Source organism: Castanea sativa, chromosome 11 (genome assembly GCF_040712315.1).
Source record: "Castanea sativa cultivar Marrone di Chiusa Pesio chromosome 11, ASM4071231v1".
In the NCBI taxonomy this organism is placed as follows: domain Eukaryota; kingdom Viridiplantae; phylum Streptophyta; class Magnoliopsida; order Fagales; family Fagaceae; genus Castanea; species Castanea sativa.
Window position 1 is genome coordinate 13574735 of NC_134023.1, and position 22595 is coordinate 13597329.

At 38.4% G+C, this 22595-nt stretch overlaps 1 protein-coding gene across 1 annotated transcript in view; it reads left to right on the forward strand.

Annotated features, from left to right (window-relative positions):
• Nucleotides 1–22595, forward strand: part of LOC142614756 (CMP-sialic acid transporter 2-like) — a 32699-nt gene continuing 10104 nt past the window's right edge. The window contains exons 1-11 of the mRNA XM_075787383.1: nt 1–167; nt 261–373; nt 457–568; nt 768–847; nt 1729–1804; nt 1893–1993; nt 2439–2510; nt 2880–2928; nt 3038–3079; nt 3300–3421; nt 3530–3589. Of these exons, the coding sequence (XP_075643498.1) occupies nt 141–167; nt 261–373; nt 457–568; nt 768–847; nt 1729–1804; nt 1893–1993; nt 2439–2510; nt 2880–2928; nt 3038–3079; nt 3300–3421; nt 3530–3589 (854 nt within the window). The 5' untranslated portion in view covers nt 1–140. The remainder of the gene's footprint in view (nt 168–260; nt 374–456; nt 569–767; nt 848–1728; nt 1805–1892; nt 1994–2438; nt 2511–2879; nt 2929–3037; nt 3080–3299; nt 3422–3529; nt 3590–22595) is intronic.

Consider the following 22595-nt stretch of genomic DNA (forward strand, 5'->3'; position numbering starts at 1 on the left):
TTCACAAACGCGAGTTTGCTCCGCGCAAACGCGCCAAATGACCAACCAAAATTGTGTAATTCATTTATTAAAAAAAAAAAAAAGTGATTCATAACAGAACCTGAGACACAGAGAGATTTCTGAAGAGGACAAGAGACGATATGGAACACAGAAAACTAAAAAATCAGGTACGACCCTTTCTTTTCCTCTTCACTCATATGGGACCCATATACCTACCCATCTATTTAAATTTATTTATTTGTTTTTGTTTCTGGGAAAAGGATGAGGATGATAATGGTGGTGGAAACGACAAAGAAAGTCAGAAAGATCTTTCAATGACTAAAGTGCCCACCTTGGGAGGTACCACCGTTCACTGGTCCAAATGGAAGCTCAAGTATGAGTTTCTAATCAAAACCCATGTTGTAATTAAGAGAGATTAGTAAGTACATTGCGTAACTTTGTTTGTATCTGTTATAGGATCATTGTGATAGTTGCATTGACACTTCTTACGAGTTCACAAGGCATACTTATTGTGTGGTCAAAGATAAATGGCAAGTACGAGTATAGTGTTACCACTTGTAATTTTATGGTAAGCATAATTATCATTTTCAAATAAAAATAATAATTTTTTTAATTACCAATTTATGTTTCAAGTGTAATTTATATGTAACTTTCAATTTGGTAGGTCTCAGGTTCAAAATCTTAGCTATCAAATGAATAGATATATGTCATTTTTTTAGGTAATCAAAGAAATGGGTATTAATTTATTTCGTCTTTTATTGAATTAGGTAGAAGCATTGAAATGCGGACTATCAATCTTAGCATTGGCAAGAATGTGGAGAATTGAAGGTTTTACTAAAGATAACAGGTTTTCAGTGTTTGTTTTTATGCTAATTTTCTTAAAACTTGTGATTTAGGGTAGGTTTGGTTCATTGAATGTAGATTATATTAGGAATAATAATCTTTATTACTAGGAATAGAAGATATTGTAATGGAATAACTATTACTATCCATAAGTTTGGTTGTTATGCATAAAAAGCTTGTAAAAGATGATGTATAAGGAAACTATATAGTTTTGGAAATATATTAATTTTAAAAGCTATTATATGTACTAAGGAATAACTATTACATCCATTTTAAAGGGGAATGACTATTCTTTAATTCAAAGAATAGTTATTTAACTGTGTTTATTTTCCAATGTACTCAGTTTGACACTTTTATTAATAATATTTTTACGTTATCTATGTAAAAAAAAAAACTGTGTTTATATTTTAAGTCTACAGGCTTATTCCAATCATATCTATCTATTTATCCCAAATATCGGTATTCCGTGGGTCTTGCCTAGCTCTATGGCGGAACTATTATTTTGTTGAAATCATTGGCATGGGAAACATGATTAAGATATTTGAAATTTAATTCCAAGATGCTTGATGCGGACTATATGGACGGAATGTAATTGTTGGTCCTTTGAAGATTCTGAGAAGTCTTTGGTTGAGTTAAAAGGCTTATGCTTGAGAAGTCTTGTTGATTGGTCTCGGTGCTAGGGTTTTACAAATTGTTCTTCTATTGTTCAGTTTATTTCCTCTCTTATTTTAGTCTCTTGATTGCTTTCTTTTGTGTTCTGTTTGTGCTTTACTGTGTTCATCTTTATGAACACATTGTATGTTTCTTTTTCATTTTTTCATCAATAATAGTTCTTATATTACCTATAAAAAAAAATTATTGTTTCTTGTTCTGCCTTTTGTCTAGGTTGAGTACAACATTGGATGAAGTTATTGTATACCCCATTCCTGCATTACTTTACCTAGTCAAAAATCTGCTCCAGGTTAGTTGTGGTAAGCATGTTACAATTCCATCGTTATTCTTGCTTGCTGAAATTTGATTAATGTGTATTCTTTGTTTTTATGTTGCAGTACTACATCCTTGAGCATTTGGATGCCCCGCTTTATCAGATACTGAAGAATCTGAATATTATTAGCACTGGCATTTTGTATCGAATTATACTTAAGAAGAAGTAAGTCCTTAACATCATTTACATTGGATTTTTTTTTTTTCATTCCATCATGGAAAATGTTTGCAAAAGCCCCTTAACAGATGCAATGAAGAAGGAAGAGTCATAATAATTCATTTGGTTTACATGTCATCTTGTTGATACTGTTAGAAATATTTAATGTTAAGAATGTTGGCCCAAATAAGAGAAAAAGATCAAGCAAATTTGTTTTTTTTTTCCCCCTTTTTTCTTTGTCTAGTTTAGAAATTCAAGAACATATTGGGAATGTGAAAAGCACCATGGGCATGAACATATGTACTAATTCAGCTGCTCTTGGGCTACGTGTCTGAGGATGGAGAGTCAAAGATAAAGGAAAAAGCTAATTTAAACAAATTAAGAATTTAAGCCAAACCAATTAGGATGGCAAATTTTTTATTGAGCTTTGTGTTTCAATTATATATTCTTTCAGGTTAAGCAATATTCAATGGGCGGCTCTCATTCAACTATGTGCTGGGTGCAGTGTAACTCAATTAAAAACAAAGTAAGTTTGCTCAAACATCTTATTTGTAAACTGTTTTAGACTTAGTTGCTTGTGTTTTGAGTTTTGAAATGTTGACCATAAAGATACTATTGGAATTGTCGCATGTACAATCCATACTGATGGATGTGTACTTCATGTCTATAGTATGGGACAAGATGTAGTCTGCCAATGAATGAAATATTATTTACTAAATCTTATATCACTTTTAGGAAGTGATGATATCTTGGTGCATGTAGCCATGTCTTGACAAGTAGGAATTAGTGAACATCATTTCTAACTATATTATTTGTATAATCTTTCCTAGAAATTCAATATTTGTCTACTTTCAAATTATTATCTGTGCCTTAGAAAATGACATTGTTTTTGCAGTTCTGATGCTGTTTTTCATACTTCTGTTGAAGGTTGGGTGATGGTCATTGTGAGTGAACCAAAATTTTTGACACTCTTAAAACAACAATGAAGAAAAAAGAAAAAACATTTTATAGCTTAAGGTTCTTGTTATCATAATGGGGGTGATTTCTTTGCAGGTCATGGCACTCTTTAGTGGTTTTGCAGGAGTGTACACCGAGGTGAGTTTTTTAAGTACATAGTTTGCACTCTAGTTCTTCAGAACTACAATTCATATCTGTCATTTACTGTTTGAATCCTAACCCAACATAACTTGATCAATGATTTGGTTGAATTTTGCTAATTGATGGATTTTGTTCCGCAGAGTTAAAAAAGTGAAAACTCTTATTAGAGTGATCTAGATAACTGTTCTGTTAATTATCTTGCTTATGATTTTCACAGGTAATACTGAAAAAGCATCCTTCAAGAAACATAAACGTGCAAAATTTCTGGCTGTACATCTTTGGTATGGTGTTTAGTGCTGTTGCTATAGTGATCCAAGATTTTGATATGGTGGTGAACATGTAATTCCATCATTTGTCTCTGTTTCCAATTCTCTTAGAAGTTGAATATTCTTCTTTTCTGATTAGAACTGAAGGTTTAGTTTAAAAGTTACTGTTTCTTTTGTTCAGGAGATTCTTCTATGGATACTCATCTATTACAGTTATCATGATTCTCAACCAAGCACTAAGGTATCTTTATATCTTATTTGATTTCATAAATGTAGCTTATTAGCATACTTTAGCTTTGTGTTTATCGTAAATTTCTCACTCTTAGTCATTTTTTTAATAAGTAAGAAAAATGTATATTCAAAAAGTTGCTTTATGCAAAAAGACATAAAGCAAGCTGAGATTATGGAAACCAATAGAAAAACAAAACAAAGAAAGAAATTAATTACAAAGAAGAAGAGAACTGATGAACGAAGAGAGAGAATCACTAGATGTGAATCTCCAAGTCCTAGACTAGTAAAAAAGAGAATCGCTCAATAAAGCAAGCAATTGGTCATCAAATCTATTCAAGTCCTCAAAGTCCGATGATTAAGCTCCCTCCATCCCTCCAAATACACCACATCAAACCCAATGGAACTAAATTCCAAATGTATAATGAATGCTTACCCAACCAATTCTACCAACTAAAAAGAAAATTTGTAACCGAACTAGGAAAAACCCAAGAAACCCCAAAAGTTCTAAAGACAAAGCTCCGCCACCGCTTCTCATAATGAAGTAGTAAATGGTCCATTGTCTCCCCACAACAACGATACATAATGCACCAGTCAACAAAATGAAAACCCTACTTCACAAGTTATCTTATCCCAAGTATCAAAAATTTCCAATCCATGTTTGCAAAAAAGGAAAACGAATGTAGAAGGCTATGAATTGCTTGCTATGACCCCCCCACCCCTCTTCCTTCCCCCACCATCACTGCCTCATCCATGTTCTACAAAGCTTCCTACTCATTCTCTACCCCTCGCTGCCAAGCCTTTTCCTAAACTTGAGGTGCTTAAGGGGAAATCACATGTTTTTCGGATAGATTCAAAAACTTTTTCTTTGGTTTTTGATGGTGGCAGATTTGATTCTTTTTCCATTACAGAACTTCGGGGTATCTTTCATGGTTCTATTTGTATGGGTTGTTTGGGCTTGGACTGGATTATTGCATGCTTATCTGAATTGGGGGATTTGATTTTTAAAAAAAGTCAAATGAATTTGCTCTTTTTTATTCTGGCAGGCATACACGTGCTTTTAAAGTTAAATGGACTTAAGCCCCATTTTTCTTTAAAAATATTAGCTGATTTGGTAGGTGCTGAAAAGCGTAAAGTGGTTTAGGCTGAGAAAGTTAAGCCCACAACCCATTAGTCCTATCATTCTGAGTGGGCCTATCCCAGAGGTTATGATTAAAGAGGGGCCACCGAGGGCCGACATAACCTCTGGTCTGGTTTCCGATGTCTCTCGGAAAGTTGAGCTTAAAGTTATCTCTCCGACTAAAGATAATCCAAGTGTTGATGTTGTTTCTCCGGCAAAATCGGTGGGTGAGGAGTTGGTTGACATGCTTCGATGCAATAATTTAATGGGTCCTAAACTTTTCTCTCCTCTTGATGTTTTGGATTCTGACCCAAGTGGGGAGTTAGAGACTTTGGGTTTTGGAGAGGAGGATTGTCATTCCTGGAAAGGTGGTCCTTTAGCCCTGTGTGATCCCAATGAAGCTTTGGTTTTGTTTGTAGAGGAGCGTGCAACAGATGATGGTTTTCTGGAGGTGGTTTTAGAGCCATCGGTTTGGGTGAAAATGATGATCAAGGTTTTTGGCAAGTATGTGGGTTTTCCTATTGACTCTTGTGAGAGTCATTGCATTGTTTTTTTTTCACAAAACTGGAGAAATTTTGGGAAGAAAAAATTGCAGTTGTCAATTCTAGTAGGACAGGGAATAAAAGTAAGAAATGTATGAGGGAATTAAGGAGTTTAGTCTCTTCCATTAATTATGATAGAAAGGCTGGTACAAACTCTAAAGGTAGTTTGAAATTCATTGGGTTGGGCTCAGATCAGTATCCATGAATTTGAAAATCCTATCTTGGAATGTGAGGGGTTTAAATAATTTTCATAAGAGGGTTATTGTGAAAAATTTGCTTAAGGAGTGGAAAGGTGATGTTATTTGTTTACAGGAAACCAAATTGGACAGTACAAACTCTACCGTTGTAAAAAGTTTTTGGGGCAATCCATTTGTAGATTGGGCAGTTTTGGATGCAATTCACACTGCTAGGGGTATTTGGTTGGCATGGGATAGGAGGGTGTTTGAGAAAGTTGATCATTTTGTTGGTAGATTTTCTGTTTCTGTTTTGTTGAAGGGAGTGGTAGACGGTTTTGAATGGGTATGTTTGGGGGTGTATAGTCCATCTAATGACAGTGCTAGGAATGATATGTGGGTGGAACTTGATTCTATAAGATTGCGGTGGAGTTCGGCCTGGTGTTTGATTGGTGATTTTAACATCATCAGATATCCAGTAGAGAGGCTTGGTTGTAACTCTTTTAGCTCAGCCATGTTTAAATTCTCTGACTTTATTGAGAAACATAATCTGGTTGATCTGCCTTTGGAGGGAGGTGATTACACCTGGTTTTGTGATTTTAATAATCCTTCCATGTCCAGAATTGATAGGGCTTTGATTTCAGCTGACTGGGAGGATTACTTTTTGGATGTGACACAGAAGTCTCTTCCTCGAGTGTTGTCAAATCATTGTCCTATTTTAGTGGATGCAAGAGGTATGTTGAGAGGGAAGAGTGCTTTTAAATTTGAAAATATATGGTTGAAATTGGAGGGTTTTATGGATCACGTTTAGCAGTGGTGGAGGGGTTATCACTTTGTCGGGCCTCCAAGTTATGTTTAAGCTTGTAAATTGAAGGCTTTGAAAGGTGATTTTAAGCATTGGAATAAGCATGTGTTTGGGGATGTGGCTTTTAGGAAGAAATGTCTTTTGACTGAGTTGTTGGAACTTGATATGAGAGAAAAGCTGCAAGTTTTGTCTCTAGAAGAACTGTAATCAAAGCTGATATCGAGCATTTAGCTTCTTTGGAGGAAATTTCTTGGAACAAAAATCCAAAGCCTTGTTCATAAAAGAGGGGGATAATAATATTCGGTTTTTCCATAGGTTGGCTAACTCACATAGGCGAACCAATCAAATTAGGGGAGTGGAAGTTGAGGGTGTGCTTTATGAGGATGACAGGGTGGTTCAAGCTCAAGTGGTGGAATTTTATAAGAATCTATATCAAGAGCTTGAATCTTGGAGACCTACTATTAATGGCCTACAATTTGCTTGTTTGGATGAGTCTGAGAGACTATCTTTAGAGAGGTAGTTTGATAAGGAGGAGATTCTTGCAGATTTAAAAGAGGTTGAAGGTGATAAGGCACCTGGCCTAGATGGTTATACTATGTTTTTTTTTCCAAAAGTGTTGGAGTGTGGTAAAAGAAGATGTTATGGCTTTTTTTGTGGATTTTCATAGAACTTGCATCTTTGAAAAATCCCTTAATGCCACTTTCTTATGTTTGATTCCTAAGAAGACCAATGCTATTAACATTAAGGACTTTTGTCCTATTAGCCTTGTGGGTAGTTTGTATAAGCTGCTATCAAAAGTGTTGGCACATAGGCTTTGTTGTGTTTTGGATAAACTTATATCAAATTCTCAGAATTCTTTTGTTGGGGGGAGACAAATTCTTGATTCCATTCTCATTGCTAATGAATGTTTGGATAGTAGAATGAAGAGTGGTATTCAAGGTGTGATTGTCAAGTTGGATATTGAGAAGGCTTATGATCATGTGAATTGGGATGCTTTGTTTTATCTCATGGAAAGGATGAGTTTTGGAGAGAAGTGGGGGAGGTGCATGAAGTTTTGTGTTTCTACAATTCGATTTTCAGTTCTTGTTAATGATTCTATAGTGGGTTTTTTTGGTAGTACTCGAGGCCTTTGCTAAGGGGAATCCTTGTCTCCACTTCTTTTCCTGTTGGTGATGGAAGTTTTGACTAGGCTATTGAAAAGAATAGAAGAGGGAGGCTTTATTAGGGGTTTTCAAGCGAATTCTCGATCACAAGGAGGTTTGCATATTTCTCATCTTTTTGCTGATGACACTATCCGTTTTTGTTATGCAACTAGGGAACTACTTTTATATATTTGAATGGTGCTGATTTTCTTTAAGGCTATCACGGCTTGAAAGTTAATATTGGTAAGAGTGAGATTGTTCTAGTGGGGGTGGTAGGGAGGTTGGATACTCTGGCTGGTGTCTTAGGTTGCAATGTTGGTAGGCTACCCATGATTTACTTTGGTATGCCTCTTGGAGCTCATTTTAAGGATCCATCAATTTAGAATCCTATTATAGAAAATATGGAGAATAAGCTTTCTGGTTGGAAATGTTTATATTTGTCAAAAGGGGGTAGATTAACTTTATTGAAAAGTACCCTTTCAAGCTTTCGCACCTATTTCTTATCCTTGCTTACTATCCCTCCAGCTATGGCAGACAGATTAGAAAGGATCCAGAGAAATTTCCTGTGGGAGAATTCTAAGGAAGCTTTCAAATATCCTATTATTGCTTGGAATAAGGTGTGTTGGCCAGTTGAAACAAGAGGTTTGGGGATAAGGAGGTTTGGGTTGTTTAATCGAGCCCTGCTTGAAAAATGGTTGTGGTGTTTTGGAAGTGAAACCAATCACTTATGGCGTTAGGTTATAGCTACCAAGTAGGGAGAATCTAGTGGAGGTTGGTGCACTATAGAGTTAGTAGAGGTGCCCAGGGATGTGGAATGTGGAAGAATATTAGGAAAGGTGCTGAGAGTTTCTTTGGTCATGTGTTGTATGTGGCGGAAGAAGGTCTTCGTATTCGATTCTGGTATGATCTTTGGTGTGGGCATATTCCCCTAAATGATCTTTACCCTGATCTTTTCTCTCGTGCTATAGGTAAAGAAGCTTGGATTTCTGAGTTAATTAGTATATCACCAGATGGTGGTAGTAGGAGTTGGATTTTTGAATTGTGTTTTTGATGTGCGCTCTTTCTATAATTCATTATCTGCTCCTCCTACCTTTTCTCTACTATGGAAATGTATTTGGAGCAGTAAGGTACCTAAAAGAGTGTCTTTCTTTTTGTGGACTGCAGCTCGAGATAGTATTCTTACTATTGACAACCTTGTACAAAGGAAGTTGTCTTTGCTTAATTGGTGTTGCTTGTGTTGTTGCGATGGAGAAACAGTGGATCATCTTTTACTTCATTGCAAGTTTGCACACGCCTTATGGAGTGAAGTGTTTTTGATCTTTGGTTTGTAGTGGGTGATGCCAAGGACGGTTGTTTCTCTTCTTTTTGCATGGGAGAATTATTTGGGTTTACACTCTTCTTCGGTCTAGAATATGGTTCCAGCCTGTTTGATGTGGCTAATTTGGAAGGAATGAAATACCCGCACTTTTGAGGACATTGAGAAATTTGCGGATTCTTTGAAGTCTTTGCTAGTTGGGACATTGTTTGGGTGGTCTTGTACTTGAGGTTTTACATAATATATTTCCATTTTTGATTTTGTGCATTCTATCTCTGTTTGATTTGTTTGTATTTGTTTCCAGTACATTTTGTTTAACATCATGAACATGAAGTATTTTTTTTTAATGAAGATATCTATTAACTATAAAAAAAAATAAGGAATCTTATTCCAAGTTGCTCTCCAAACAAAGAGACACCCCGGGGTGCCTTAACCTTCCAAATAGTCAACAGAAGAAGAACCTCGCAATTTATGATAGAATGCATAGATGTCAAAATCCCCACTCTTCGTTAGCTTCCATCACCTGCGGCAGGAATATATTGGACTCCAAAAGATGAAGGAAATCGTCCACTACTCCCACCTCACAATCATTACGACCCCAAATGAAATGAACATCCCAGCTTCTCCTATTCCCTGCCCCTATTTATATTAAGTAGCTTCTACATAGGCAGCTCTATCAATCGTACGAATGTACAAAACTAGGAAAGTCAATTGGAGAGGTAAATCTCCACACTACCTATTTGTCCAAAATTTCACTCTATTCCCCACCCCAACCTTAAGCTGGATGTTTTTGCCAAAAGCTTCTCACGCCATCCGTATACTTCTCCACAAACCACAACCATGAACACCCCTACCCAGCTTGGATGTCCATTCCCCTCACTCTTCTCCAAATTTCGAAGCTACCACATTCCTCCAAACCCATGTCTCATCAACCCCAAAATGCCATAACCATTTCCCTAGCAAGGCTTTGTTGAAAGTGGTCAATTTTCGTACTCCTAAACCACCATTGGTAGTAGGCAAACAAACCTTATCTCACCCTAACAAATGTGCTTTGGAATCCATAAGAGAGCCTGATGGTGGAATCATAACATATTCTCTTTGGAAGCCTAAGGCTAAGGCTAAGGTAAAGCCCAAGAATAAGTGTCCATGGTAATTAAGTTTTTATATTTTATTTGGTTATTCTTGAGTCAAGGGTATTTTAGTAATTTTACAATTGTTGGGTATGAGCCATAGTTATAGGCCATGGGTTTTATTAATGAGTCTTATTTAATTATGGGTCTTTATGTATGGGCTTTGGTTTAATTTATTAGGGTTAAATAGTAATCCTTGTACTATTAGGAATCCTAATACTACTAATACAAGTAAAAGTCTTTTATATATATATATATGGTGCTCAATGTATTCAAGGAGTAGAATGAGTTGAATAATAAAATTGAGTGATTTGAGCAATAGGCATGTTGGCCTTTGTTGTTTCTTTCTCATTCTCTCTCTTTCTCCTTTCTAAGGTTACTGTTCATGGGTACTATTCACACAACCCCTAAATAGCCCCAACTTCTCCTAAACCCACTACAACTAAATGTAGACAAATCCCTAATTTGTCCTACATCAAATCTCTTTGCAACTTCCCAATTTTGTTAACCACATGAGTAGGGATAGTGAAAAGAGATAAAAAATAAGTAGGAAGACTAGATAGCATACTCTTAACTAGTGTCAATCTACTACCTTTTGACAAGTACAACTTCTTCCAACTGGCATTTCCCTCAATTCTTTCCAATATATGATTCCAAATAGAATGAGACTTATGAGAAGGCCCCACTGGCATGCCTAGATAAGACATAGGCAAAGTCCCAACCCTATAGCCCAAAATATTTGCCAAAGCATGCACATTATTCACCTTCTCTATAGGAGCCATTTCACTCTTAAATACGTTGACCTTCAAACCCATTACAGCTTGAAAACAAAGTAGTAACATCCAAACATGTAGAATCTGTTCCACATCTGCATTACATAATAGAATTGCATTATTTGCAAAAAAAAGATGTGAAACACATTCTCCTCCACCCTGCCTATCATCAGCCCTGAAACCGTGAATTAAACCAGCCCCCTTCTACTCTCTCCAGCATCCTACTGAACACCTCCATCATAACCAAGAACAACATGGGAGAAAGCGGGTCCTCTTGTCTTAAACCTCTTGAACTTCCAAAAAAATCAGCTGGAGACCTGTTAACCAAGACAAAAAATTGAACTGTTGAAATACAAGTATGGATCCATTTACACAATTTTTCCCCAAAACCCATTCTCTTCAAAAAATCTAAGAGAGCCTCCTAGTTCATATGATTATAAGCTTTTTCAATATCTAGCTTATAAATCACTCGCGGAATCTTACTTTTTACTCGATTGCCAACACACTCATTGGTAACAAGGACTGAATCAAGTATTTGTCTACCACCTACAAAACTATTTTGAGACTTAGATATCAACTGCTCTAAAACCATTTTTAGACGATTTGCTAGAACCTTGGCCAAAATCTTGAACACACTCCCCGCCAAACTAACAGGTCTGAAGTCTCGAATATTAGAGGTCTCATCTTCTTAGGGATTAAAGCTATACAGAATTAAGAGATTTTTCAAACTACCTTTGTTAATAAAACTCTTCAAAGACCACTAAGACATCTTTTTCCTTAACTGTCCAACACTGATGAAAAAAGGCCATTAAAAAACCATCCGGACCTGGAGCTTTGTCCCTTCCAGATCTTTGAAAACTAGGAGAATCTCCTCCTTTTTAAACCTCCTCTCAAGCCAGCCCTTTTCCATCTCCCTAATATGGTCAAAATCCAAACCTTCCACAAGAGGCCTCCACTCCTCTGTCTCTTGATACAAAGTTTTATTGAATTGTACTACTTGAGTAGCCACCTCTAATTCCTCCTCAAATATCACCCCTTCCACTTCTAACAGGCTGAGATGATTATACCTGTGGGGGGTAAAAGTGTTTGAATAAATGTTTGGGCTTTGGGCCTGATTGGTTGGTACAAGTCTGTTTGATCAAGGTCTCTAGGCTCGCAGGTCAGTCCGCACTATAGTGATCCGAGGAGTTGTCCGAGGAGGAATATCTCTTCGGACAGGCCCAGCAAGGGCCCTGAGACTTGCTAAACGACTTAGAGGCAGAATTCTGGAAGAACTGGTGGGTAAAAGTGTGATCCAAGCACCCTTTAGAAGCAGCAACGTGTGAGAAATATCTGAGGAAAAAGCTGCTACCACCACATTAAAGGCCCTGCATCTACCTCCTTGGCCGCATTAATGGAGAAATGACCTCTGAACAGTAGAATTCAGCCTTCTTGCTATTATTTGAAGACCTCAAGAAGGTGGTGGATGAGACAAGTATCTAAGAAGATGATTTGTGTGACACGTGGATGAAATAGGGAAGAAGAAGAAGTATATAAGAAGACGAGAGAGGAAAGAGGAGAGAGATCTTCTTCTTGGCTAAAAAAACTAAGAATTGTAATCTTTACTTAGAAAAGGAAATACTGTATAAATTGTCATCGGCTTACGTCTGAGGAGGGTTTTTTGTCACGTCCTTCTATTACTTGTATAGACAGCGGCATTCTAGCTTGTTGGTCAACTTTCCAACATCCCAAACCTAGGTTTCAAACCCATACTCTACAAATCTCATTGTATAGGGCTCTTTGGGCCTGAGCCTATCATTTGTTTTTTTTTTTGGGTCTGGGTACAAATTGTGCACTTGCAATTTTAGTAACTGATGGTACACTACTCCTTCAGCTTCAGGCTTATAAGGCAGCAAGTGGGGGAAGATCTTTGCGATGTGGGACAACAAGAAAGTTTCAGGGAGTACGCAATAAGTTTCCCTAGAGTACAAAAATTGTCCACACATTAAAAAGAAACTTCTTTTGAGTAGGATTTTGTACTCCCAGGGAAACTATTTTTTGTACTTCCTGAGAAACTTGTTCCTACCTCATCAGTTGCTCCCCCCCACTTTTTCACTTATAAGCTTGAGCCGAAGAGAGGAGTGTACCATCAGTTTTAAATCTGAAAAGAATCTTACCCCTTACAATTCCCCCTTCCTCCAAAAGAATAAGGAAGCAGTCTGAAATAGGATAAGGTAAAATCCGCCGAATGACATTCGGGTAATGTTCCTCCTAGTCAAGAGAAACCAAGGCCCTATCGATCCTAGACATCGAACGCTGGTTCAATCCATTAGACCAAGTATAGCTCCCTCCCTTAAGTGGCAAATCAATTAAATTAAGGTCCTCAATAAAGTTAGAAAATTTTTCATAGTCGGAGTAAGTGGTCTGAAATAGGATGAGGTAAAATCCGCTGAATGACATTCGGGTAATGTTCCTCCTAGTCAAGAGGAACCAAGGCCCTATCAATCCTAGACCTCGAACGTTGGTTCAATCCACTAGACCAAGTATAGCTCCCTCCCTTAATTGACAAATCAATTAAATTAAGGTCCTCAATAAACTTAGAAATTTTTTCATAGCCGGAGTAAGACTTGAACCACCCATTTGTTCACTTGGAAAATGAATGATATTGAAATGCCCCATACAACACCATGGAATATTCCAATAACGCCAAATACTAGCCAACTCATCCCACATTTTCCTCCTCAGACTATTATCATTTGGGCCATACACCTCTGAACATGCCCAAATAAAGCCATCCACCACACTTTGCCATCGGATCGACACTAAAAAAGAACCCACCAAAACTTCCAACTTTTCTAGAACCTTCCTATCCCACATAATCAACACTCTGCCAACCATTTGATCAGCATCTGAAGTAACCGAGTCCACATAAGGACAACTCCATAAACTGCATACCATCTTTCTATCCATTCCAGCAACCATAGTTTCTTGTAAGTAGACTACATTTCGTTTCCACTCATGTCACAAGCTTTTCACTACAAGATGTTTATAAGATTCGTTCATAACATCCCCAGAAATCATTTTTAGCTTCATAAAGAATCTAACTTCCCATCTACTATTGCAGTTGCACAATTGGCACTCTACCTCCGATTATAATTAACCAAGGGTAACAAATTCCTCAACTCTCTCTTGCCTTTGCCTGCTGATTCTGTAACTTTACGATGAACATTAGCTTCCTTGTGTAACTAGTTGGCAGCCTCCATCTCACTCTCTAGCCTTTGTAAGTAAGCAATGCATACCTCATGTCTTCCCAAAGCAAGCCCAACCAATTTGCTAAAACCAGGGATTTTGTATTTCACCTAGTTGCAAATAGTCTGAGGATTATTGCCACCCCATATCTCAGTACCGTTGTCCAGCTTTATCGACGAAGCCAACCCAAGAGGAGAGATCATCTTTAGAGGATTGCATAAGTCCTCCTCACCCAAACCCTATTGTGACTCCACCACTTCACCTTAGTGGGACTCACTGTTGAGATGGACTGATCGAGCTTAATAATTGCATTTGGCCTACCACTCATGATCCCATCCCCTAAGTAATACTCGCACCGCCAAGAACAACACTACCTGTGACCCCCAAACTCATAAACCTAGCTCTCGCCAGACCCAGGAGAAGATCATAAAAGAAAAGGCCAATTAACTGTGATACAAATCGAGAGAACATAGATCGGTAAACCACCATATCAGACTGACCCGGTGTCACCGTGAGGCTCACTCATGTGTGTCATTGAGAGTGGGATGGAGTTACTTAGGACGACCTTCATTGAAAATATCTCGCTGCGTCACTCGAAATCTGACCAAGAATCAGAGATTTTGTAATTGGGCTTGAGGCTTAGGTATATCGCTGACTCAGGAGTTGGCTCGCTTGGGCCAGACTTTGAATTCTCCCCCACCTCAAATACGCTTAGGCCTCTGAGTAAGTATTAACTAATTTACCAAGGTCCACACAAGACAGGTTGTTATTGTTTGGGCCAAGGCCCACCATTTGTTTGTTTGTATTTTTGTTCCCCCGTGTAACCTATGATACCTGCCTCTTCCCTTTCTCCTTCACTTCCACAGTCAAACCTTTCTCTGTCCAGCTTAAATTCCCTATAATCATGCCTTTTTCCTTTATCAGATTTATTAGAATTCAAACTAAACCTTAATGGAAATCTCTTTTTAATGTTCACCAGGATTTTATCCCCTAGTTTAGCAATCGTATTAAAGCACTGGGTTCTCTCTTCTCCCCCACCTACGATTGTCAGACATGGGCTGCCTACCAAAATTTCACTCGACACCACCTGTCCATGTACTGAAACCGGTTTCACAACCCTCTTATCTTCTGATAAAGTGTTCCCCTAATCTATTATACCCGGATGTTGTGGTTGATTCCTCCCTCCATTGCTCATGTGATGGCCTTTTGTGATTTCCACAAAAGGTCTAGAAGTATGAATTCCGGAAATATGTGGCTATGCAATAAATTTTTAGAGGCCTGAACCACTCACTGCGTATTGGGCTTGGAAGCACGGGTCCACCTCTAGGGGCGGCACACCTGTGTCCGACATGCATGGACACGCTGTGCAGCCCTCGATGCGGCTGCATGCGCATCCATGATGAATTATTATTGTTATTATTATTATTTTTTTCATTTTTCGATTTGGCCCGATATTGGTTTGATTTGGTTCAAAACTGGCTAATTCGGTCCAAAATGGGCCGAATTGGAAAACAAAAAGGGTTGAAGTAAGTTTTTTTTTTTTCAATAGGGTAAAAAATATCAGCAAGTCTTGACGCTTTCAAGTCTCACCGTTAGTAGAACAAAGAAGGTGAAAGAAAAAAAAAAAATGAAGATCAACATGGATTGATGGAGTAGAAACAATATGACTTTGTGAAAGGAAAGAAAAAAGAAAAAAGAAAAAGAGAAGATGAGAATGAGAATAAGAGGAGAGCTTGGAGAAAGAGCTTTGAGACATAGTGATAAGAGATTCAAGAGAGCGCTGGGACAAAATGAAATAAAGTTACAATTGGACAAGGTAGGGCTGTCCACCACTTGCCCGGACTCGAAGACTTGCCTAGTACCTGACGATCTCCACCCGAGAACCACCTGATCCAAGCGGTGGTTCAGTCAGCCGCGGGTCGCCGACAATAGGACCCGACGTTGTCGGTTCAAGTGGCGGTTTGGTTGTTTGAGAACCTAATGAACCCGACCCACTCGAAGACTTCTTCTCTCCGCGTCAAAACTCTGGTAAGCTTGGCTTTAATTCTGCCGATATTAGGTGATCTTGGCTAGATCTTGATAGATCCAGCTAGATTTCGATAGATCCAGCTAGATCTCTATAGATCTGAAGGAATATCGGCCAAATCTTGTTAGATCTGGTGGAACTGCATTACTTCTAGATAGAAGGAATGTCAAACTTTTGGAGCTGTTTATGGAGTCAGGTCCATCTCCCAATAAATTCTTGGTAATTAGCCCTACTAAATCTGAACTTGTCATCTTCAAAAAATCGAGTGATTTAGCAATTTATTGCTCTTCATTGAAGTCCTTGGAATGAGTTCCAGCTACTAGAGGCGGTGTTCTTGCTGGCAGAGAGGCCTGGCTACCTAGAATGAGTCATGGATTGTGCTGTCCATCTTTTTTTTTTTTTTTTTTTAGTTTGTTGGTTTCCCTCTTGTTTTTTTTGTTTGTTTTGTTCTATGGGGGGCTCTACGTTTGTTTTCATTAAATCAAAAGCTTTTGAGTTTGTTGTTGAGGAGGGGGGAACATTCTGCTTGTTACGTATTTATGAAAGAGGTCGAAATTCATTATGTTATGTTTGTATGGGGAAGGAGAGTTCTATGATAATCTTGACTCACATTGAGGAATTGATTTCTAAGCAATCTCTAGGTCAGTTTGCAAGAGCAGTGAGGGAGGGTGATAAAGTCTTCATTATGCAAGTGGTGTCCAATGCCCATGGTTCTTTCTTGATGCTATCTGAATTATGTAGAGGCAGACGTAAAGGATCCATAGTAATTCTGGAGGGGAAGTTGGGGAGTGGTTGGAGAGGCTTTGGAATTCATATGAGAAAGGCGATAGTTCCTGTACGATAGGGCATCCGTGGTAACCAAAAAGGTGTCTCCAAGGCAGTCACGGTGGCGGTGGAGAAACCATGGAAGAAAGGTGGTGGGGTAGGAAATAAAGGAAAGGAGAGAATCTTGGAAATGCAATTTTTATTTTTATTATTATTATTATTAAGATAGAATTTCTACTCTAAGTGTATAAGTGTGTGAAATCTCTAGAAGTGTATATGTGTGTGAAGGTTTTCAGGAGTGTATATGTGTGAAGCTCCCTGGAGACCTCCGATTTTTACTTCTTACACCCATAAACACTTATACTTGTGGAATAACCATCACATTCAGGTACAAACAGGACGATTTCTGGTCATCATGTGCCCTCGAAGGCAATTCTGAGAAGGTGAAGGCGCAATTAGGGGCGGATGTTATGTCTGTCATTAGTGGTATTGTGAGTAGTGGTATCAAAGATACGCTGGCTTTAGATATTTATTTGCGTGTTGAGCGTGGGAAGGAAGGCAATTGGGGCGTGATTACTTCTAAAGTCGGTGAGGTAGATTCAAATTCTGTTGAGCTTACTGGGACAAAGCCAGATATTACGGTACTGCCTAAAGACAATGGGCTGAAGTCCAAGTTGTCTTCACTGCCTTAAGAAATTGGGCCGAAGCCCAATTTGGCTGTTTGGAAGCCTACTGGTGTGAAATAGAATGGGCCTGCCTTTAAGCCCAAAACCCAGCAACCAAACTCTGATAAAAGACTAGAGGCGTGTCCTCAAAAAGTTCCAACCCAGCCAAGTGTCTCAAGTATTGCTCCGACGCAGCTTGCAACTAAAGTTTCGGCTCTGGTCTCTCCGATTGTTGGTGATTCTTCTTCTTCAGGTTTGCTTTAGGCAAGTGTTAGCAAGGCTGTTCCAATTTCTAATGGTCCGTTTGTGAAGGATGTAGCTTCGCACCATACGATATTGTGAGGGTCAGATTTAGAGGAGGGTGAGGTTGTTTCGATAACATTAACTCGAAGTTTGGAGGCGCTTGACCATGTTTCTGATGATGGGTTACATAACCAATGCTCGTCAAGTAGGGATTTTGTTGGTGATTGGGAAAAGTATGGGGAAATTCTAAAGATTGGGTGCTTCAGCTTCGTGATGGGAGGCAAATAGCAATTCCACTTTCTCTATATAGGTCTCCAGAGACATTGACAGATTACTCAGGCTCAGAGGGTGGTAATGTTCCAGGTACAGATTCTTTTCTTGGTGATGGACAAATTACTAGTTTGGTTGATGAGTGTGATGGTGCAATGGATTATGCTTCTGTTGATATGGGTTTGGAGTATGAGGTATGGAAATCTGATGAGGGTATTTTGCCCTTCGAATGTAGTGGTGAGCAGTTGGTTATGGCTCCATTGGCAACTGAAAATCCTGCGGAGTCTGAGAGTAAGCCTATGGAGGCGTTTGAGAGGAACCCAATGGAGGTTGGGAGTTTGGAAAAAATTGATAGTAGTCATTTATCTCTTTGGGTGATCAATAGGATCAAAGCTCTCAAGAAATTTGTGAAGACTTCATTGGAGGGCTTTGAAGAGCAGGTTACGGGTTTGTTCTTTGCTCTAGAAGATAGGAGAAAAACAGAAGTTGCAAGAGGAAGGAGCACAAAAGAAAATGGTCAAGGTGGGGCAGAAGGTTCACTGGGAACTTAAAAATTTGGCAAGTACCTGGAGTGGGGAAACTGACTCAAGATGGGTTAGTAGGGATCGGGCTATTGTGGTACATCAATGCACCTGAAAATTCTTTTATTGAATATTAGGGGCTTGAATGAGCAGGAAAAAAGGCTCCAGTTAGAAACTTGATTAGGAATTGGAGGGCTGATATTGTCTCTCTCCAAGAAACTAAATTGAAGCTTATAACTCAAGGAATTATTCGTAATCTGTGGGGTGGTCAGCATGTGGATTGGGTTTATTTAGGTTCTGTGGGTGCTTCTGGAGGGGTATTATGATGTGGGACAGAAGGGTGGTGGAGATTGTGGAGGAAGCGGTGGGTCATTTTTTGGTTTCTTGTAGGTTTGAAAATGTGGTTGATCAATTTGAATGGGCATTTACTGGAGTTTATGGGCCCAATTCTGACAGGGACAGAAGATTGTTATGGGAGGATCTATCTGGTTTATGCAGTTGGTGGAATGTACCTTGGGGTGTAGGAGGAGATTTTAATGTTATGCGATTTCCCTCTGAATGTTTGGGCTTTGTCTTTTTTACTCAGGCTATGCATCAGTTCTTTGATTTTATCTCTGAACATGGGTTGATTGATCTACCGTTAGAAGGGGGGAGTTTCACTTGGTCAAATTCTCGTGAGGGTGTTTACAGGTCGAGGTTGGATAGATTTCTTGTGACACCAATTTAGGAGGTTAAGTTTCCTTCTGTTTGTCAAAAGCGGTTGTCTAGGTTGCTATCGGACTACATTCCGATTCTTCTATAGGGAGGCAATTTTCATAGAGGAAGGAGGCCTTTTAGGTTTTAAAAGATGAGGGTTTTGTAGAAAGGATACACTCTTGGTGGGAGTCTTATCATTTTTATGGAGCTCCTAGTTTTGTTTTAGCAAATAAATTGAAGGCTTCGAAGGTTGATCTCAAGAGATAGAATGTGGAGGAGTTTGGTAATGTAGAAGAAAGAGGGAAGAAGTTGTGGAATGATCTTTGGGGGTTAGAGACTGTTGAGGAAAGTCGTATTCTCACAGTAGAGGGAAAGCTGGATAAGGAAAGGATTAGTGGAGAGTTGGAAAAATGATGTGGCTGGAAGAAATTTGTTGGAGGTAGAAATCAAGAGTATTTTGCATTAAAGAAGGTGATAGGAACACAAGATTCTTCCATCTTATGGCCAACTCTCATATACGGTTTAATTCTATTGATAGCTTATGGAGGATGGGGTGATGACTTTCGACCAGGGATCCATTGCGGAATGTGTTACTCATTTTTATTGAAGGCTTTACTCTAAAATTGAGGTTCATCAACCTGTTCTGGATGATGTGGAGTTTGGAAGAATTTCTGAGGAAGATGCTTTGTGGTTGGATAGACCTTTTGAAGAGGATGAAGTGTTTGGGGTGCTTAGTGGATTCAATGGTGATAAGTCACCAAGTCTAGATGGTTTCTCCATGGTTTTTTTTCAATCTTGCTAGAGCATTCTAAAATCAGATATTATGGCTGTCCGTCATAATTTCCATGAGCAAGTTGTGTTTGAAAGAAGTCTTAATGTTTCTTTCCTTGCCTTCATTTCCAAGAAACTTGATGCTATGGAGGTGAAGGATTTTCGTCCTATTTGTTTGATAGGAGGGATGTATAAGATTATATCTAAGGTTTTGGCCAATTGTTTGGGTGGTGCATAGTCTTATATCATATTCTTAAAATGCCTTTGTGAAAGGTAGGCAGATTTTTGATTCTGTTTTAATTGTTTCTGAATGTATAGACAGTAGGATGAAGACGGGGTGCCAGGGCTTATTTGCAAGTTTGATGTTGAGAAAGCTTAAGATCATGTGAATTGGAAGTTTCTTATGTATTTGCTTAAGCGATGTGGCTTTTCAGAAAAATGGAAAAAGTGGATTATGTGGTGTATATTAACTGTCAAATTTTCTATTCTAATTAGTGGTAGTCTGGTTGATTTTTTGGAAGCACTAGGGGTGTTCATTTAGGGGACCTATTATCTCTGCTCCTTTTTGATATTGTTATGGAGGCTTTGAGTCGTATGTTGGATGCAACTACTATGTTGAGATGCAACTACTATGTTGAGACAGTTTTCTGGCTTCTGAGTAGTTGATAACGGTGTCCCATCTCTTATTTACTAATGATACACTTATTTTTTGCGATGTTGACTCAAATTATTTAGCTGCTTTACGTGGGATTCTAGCCAGATTTGAAGTGGTATCAAGGTTAAAAATTAACTTACTGAAGTTAGAATTTGTACCAGTTGGTAATGTGCCTAATATGGAGGAATTAGTGGAGATTTTGGGTTGTTAGCAGTCTTCACTTCCTTTGAAATATTTGGGCCTTCCGTTGGGTGCTTCCCATAAAGAGGAGACAATTTGGAACCTTATTTTGGAGAAGATGGAGCAACGTCTAACTAGGTGGAAGAGGTATTTATCTAAGGGGGGCAAAGTAACTCTTATTAAGAGTACTTTGTCTAGTTTACCTACTTATTTCCTTTCTTTCCTTCCTATTTCAGTAAAGGTGGCTAATTGTATGGAGAAAATACAAAGAGACTTTCTTTGGAGTGGTATTGATGCTCCTAAGGTTCCTCTGGTGGAATGGGCTAAGGTTTGTATGCCGGTGCAGAATGGTGGTTTAGGGATTCAACATTTAATTTTGCTTTGTTAGGCAAATGGTTGTGGAGATATAGAATGGAGAGAGATGCCCTTTGGAGGAAGGTCATTGAGGCTGAATAGGGGGATGAAGGGGGTGGTACCAAACTGGTTTTAGGGACCTACAGTGTTAGTGTGTGGAAATCCATTAGAAGTGGTTGGCTGGACTTTGCTAAATTTCTTCGGTTTGATGTGGGTGATGGTACTAGGATAAAGTTTTGGGAGGATGTATGGTGTAGGATTGTTCTCTTAAGGAAGCATTTCCATAATTTTATAGTATTAGTTGGGCAAGGGTGTTTTTTGTGTCGGAGGTGATGTGTTTCTCTAATGGGAGGCTTCATTGGGATATTTAGTTCCGTCCTCCACCACAAGATTGGGAGTCAAAATTATTTGATCTTTTTTGGGTTATGCTTTATTCCACGAATGTGTGGGGCGTTGTTGATGAAAAACTTTGTTGGAAGCCAGCAATGAGGAGAGGTTTTGAGGTTCGAGGCTTCCGTCACTCTTTATCTTCTTCTGTCATTGATTTTCCTTAGAAAATGGTGTGGCAATTAAAGGTTCCTCCTCGAGTAGTGTTCTTTTCTTGGACTGCTGCCTTAGGTAAGGTCTTAACTACGGATAATTTTTGCAAGAGGCACATTGCAGTGTTAGAGTAGTACTTTATATGTAAAAGGTGTGAGGAATCGGTGATACATCTGCTTCTTTATTGTTTTATAGCATATGAGTTGTGGTCTATGGTTTTTTATTTGTTTGCTATACATTAGGTTATGTTGTATAAAGTTAGTGAGGTGTTAGCTTCTTGGCAGGGGAAGTTTGGTAGACATTGAAGTATAGGTTTAAGGAGGTTTGTGCCACATTGTTTGTTTTGGTGCTTATGGCAGGAGCGGAATGTTGGATGCTTCGAGGATTGTGAACGGTCTCTTTGTGACAATAACAATAAGTTTTTCTTTTTCCGTACTCTCCTTGAGTGGAGTTTAGTTTTGCCTTCCTATTCTTGTTTTTCTCTCCCTGATCTTATAGATCGTTGTAATTTGGGTTTTTGATATGTGCCATTGTAGTACACTTCCAGTGTACTTGGTTGGTTTTTTAATAAATTTTTTTATTACTTATAAAAAAAAGATTTGGCTAGATCTGACAAGATTTGGCCAAATTTCAACCAAAATCTGGCATTATCGACAAACTCGAAACCGATTGATACACACTTGAAAACCTGAAAACACATACAACCCGACCTGGTTGATTCGAAATTTCATTCGGGTTGGTTGCGGGTTAAAATCTTCCCCACCCGTTAATGTTGGGTCGAGTTCAAGTTGGGCACAAACTTGACCTAGCCCGACCCGTAGACAGCCCTAGGAGTAGGTGATTTGATATTTGATAATATGCCTTCATAGTTTCACGTGGGTGGGTTGGGAAATGGGAAAAAGTAGGTTGCAAAACCTTCTGGGAAGGTTACTTAAACAATTAAACAAATTTTTATTTTTATCTTTAAAAGAAAAGCCTTATATAAATATTTTATAATAATAATTCCACTTTGTTTATGATTTTAAAAAGACTATAATAATTTTTTATGGGAAAATTTATTATTATTAGTTATGGCTTACAAAAATGTCAAAAATACCTCTAATCT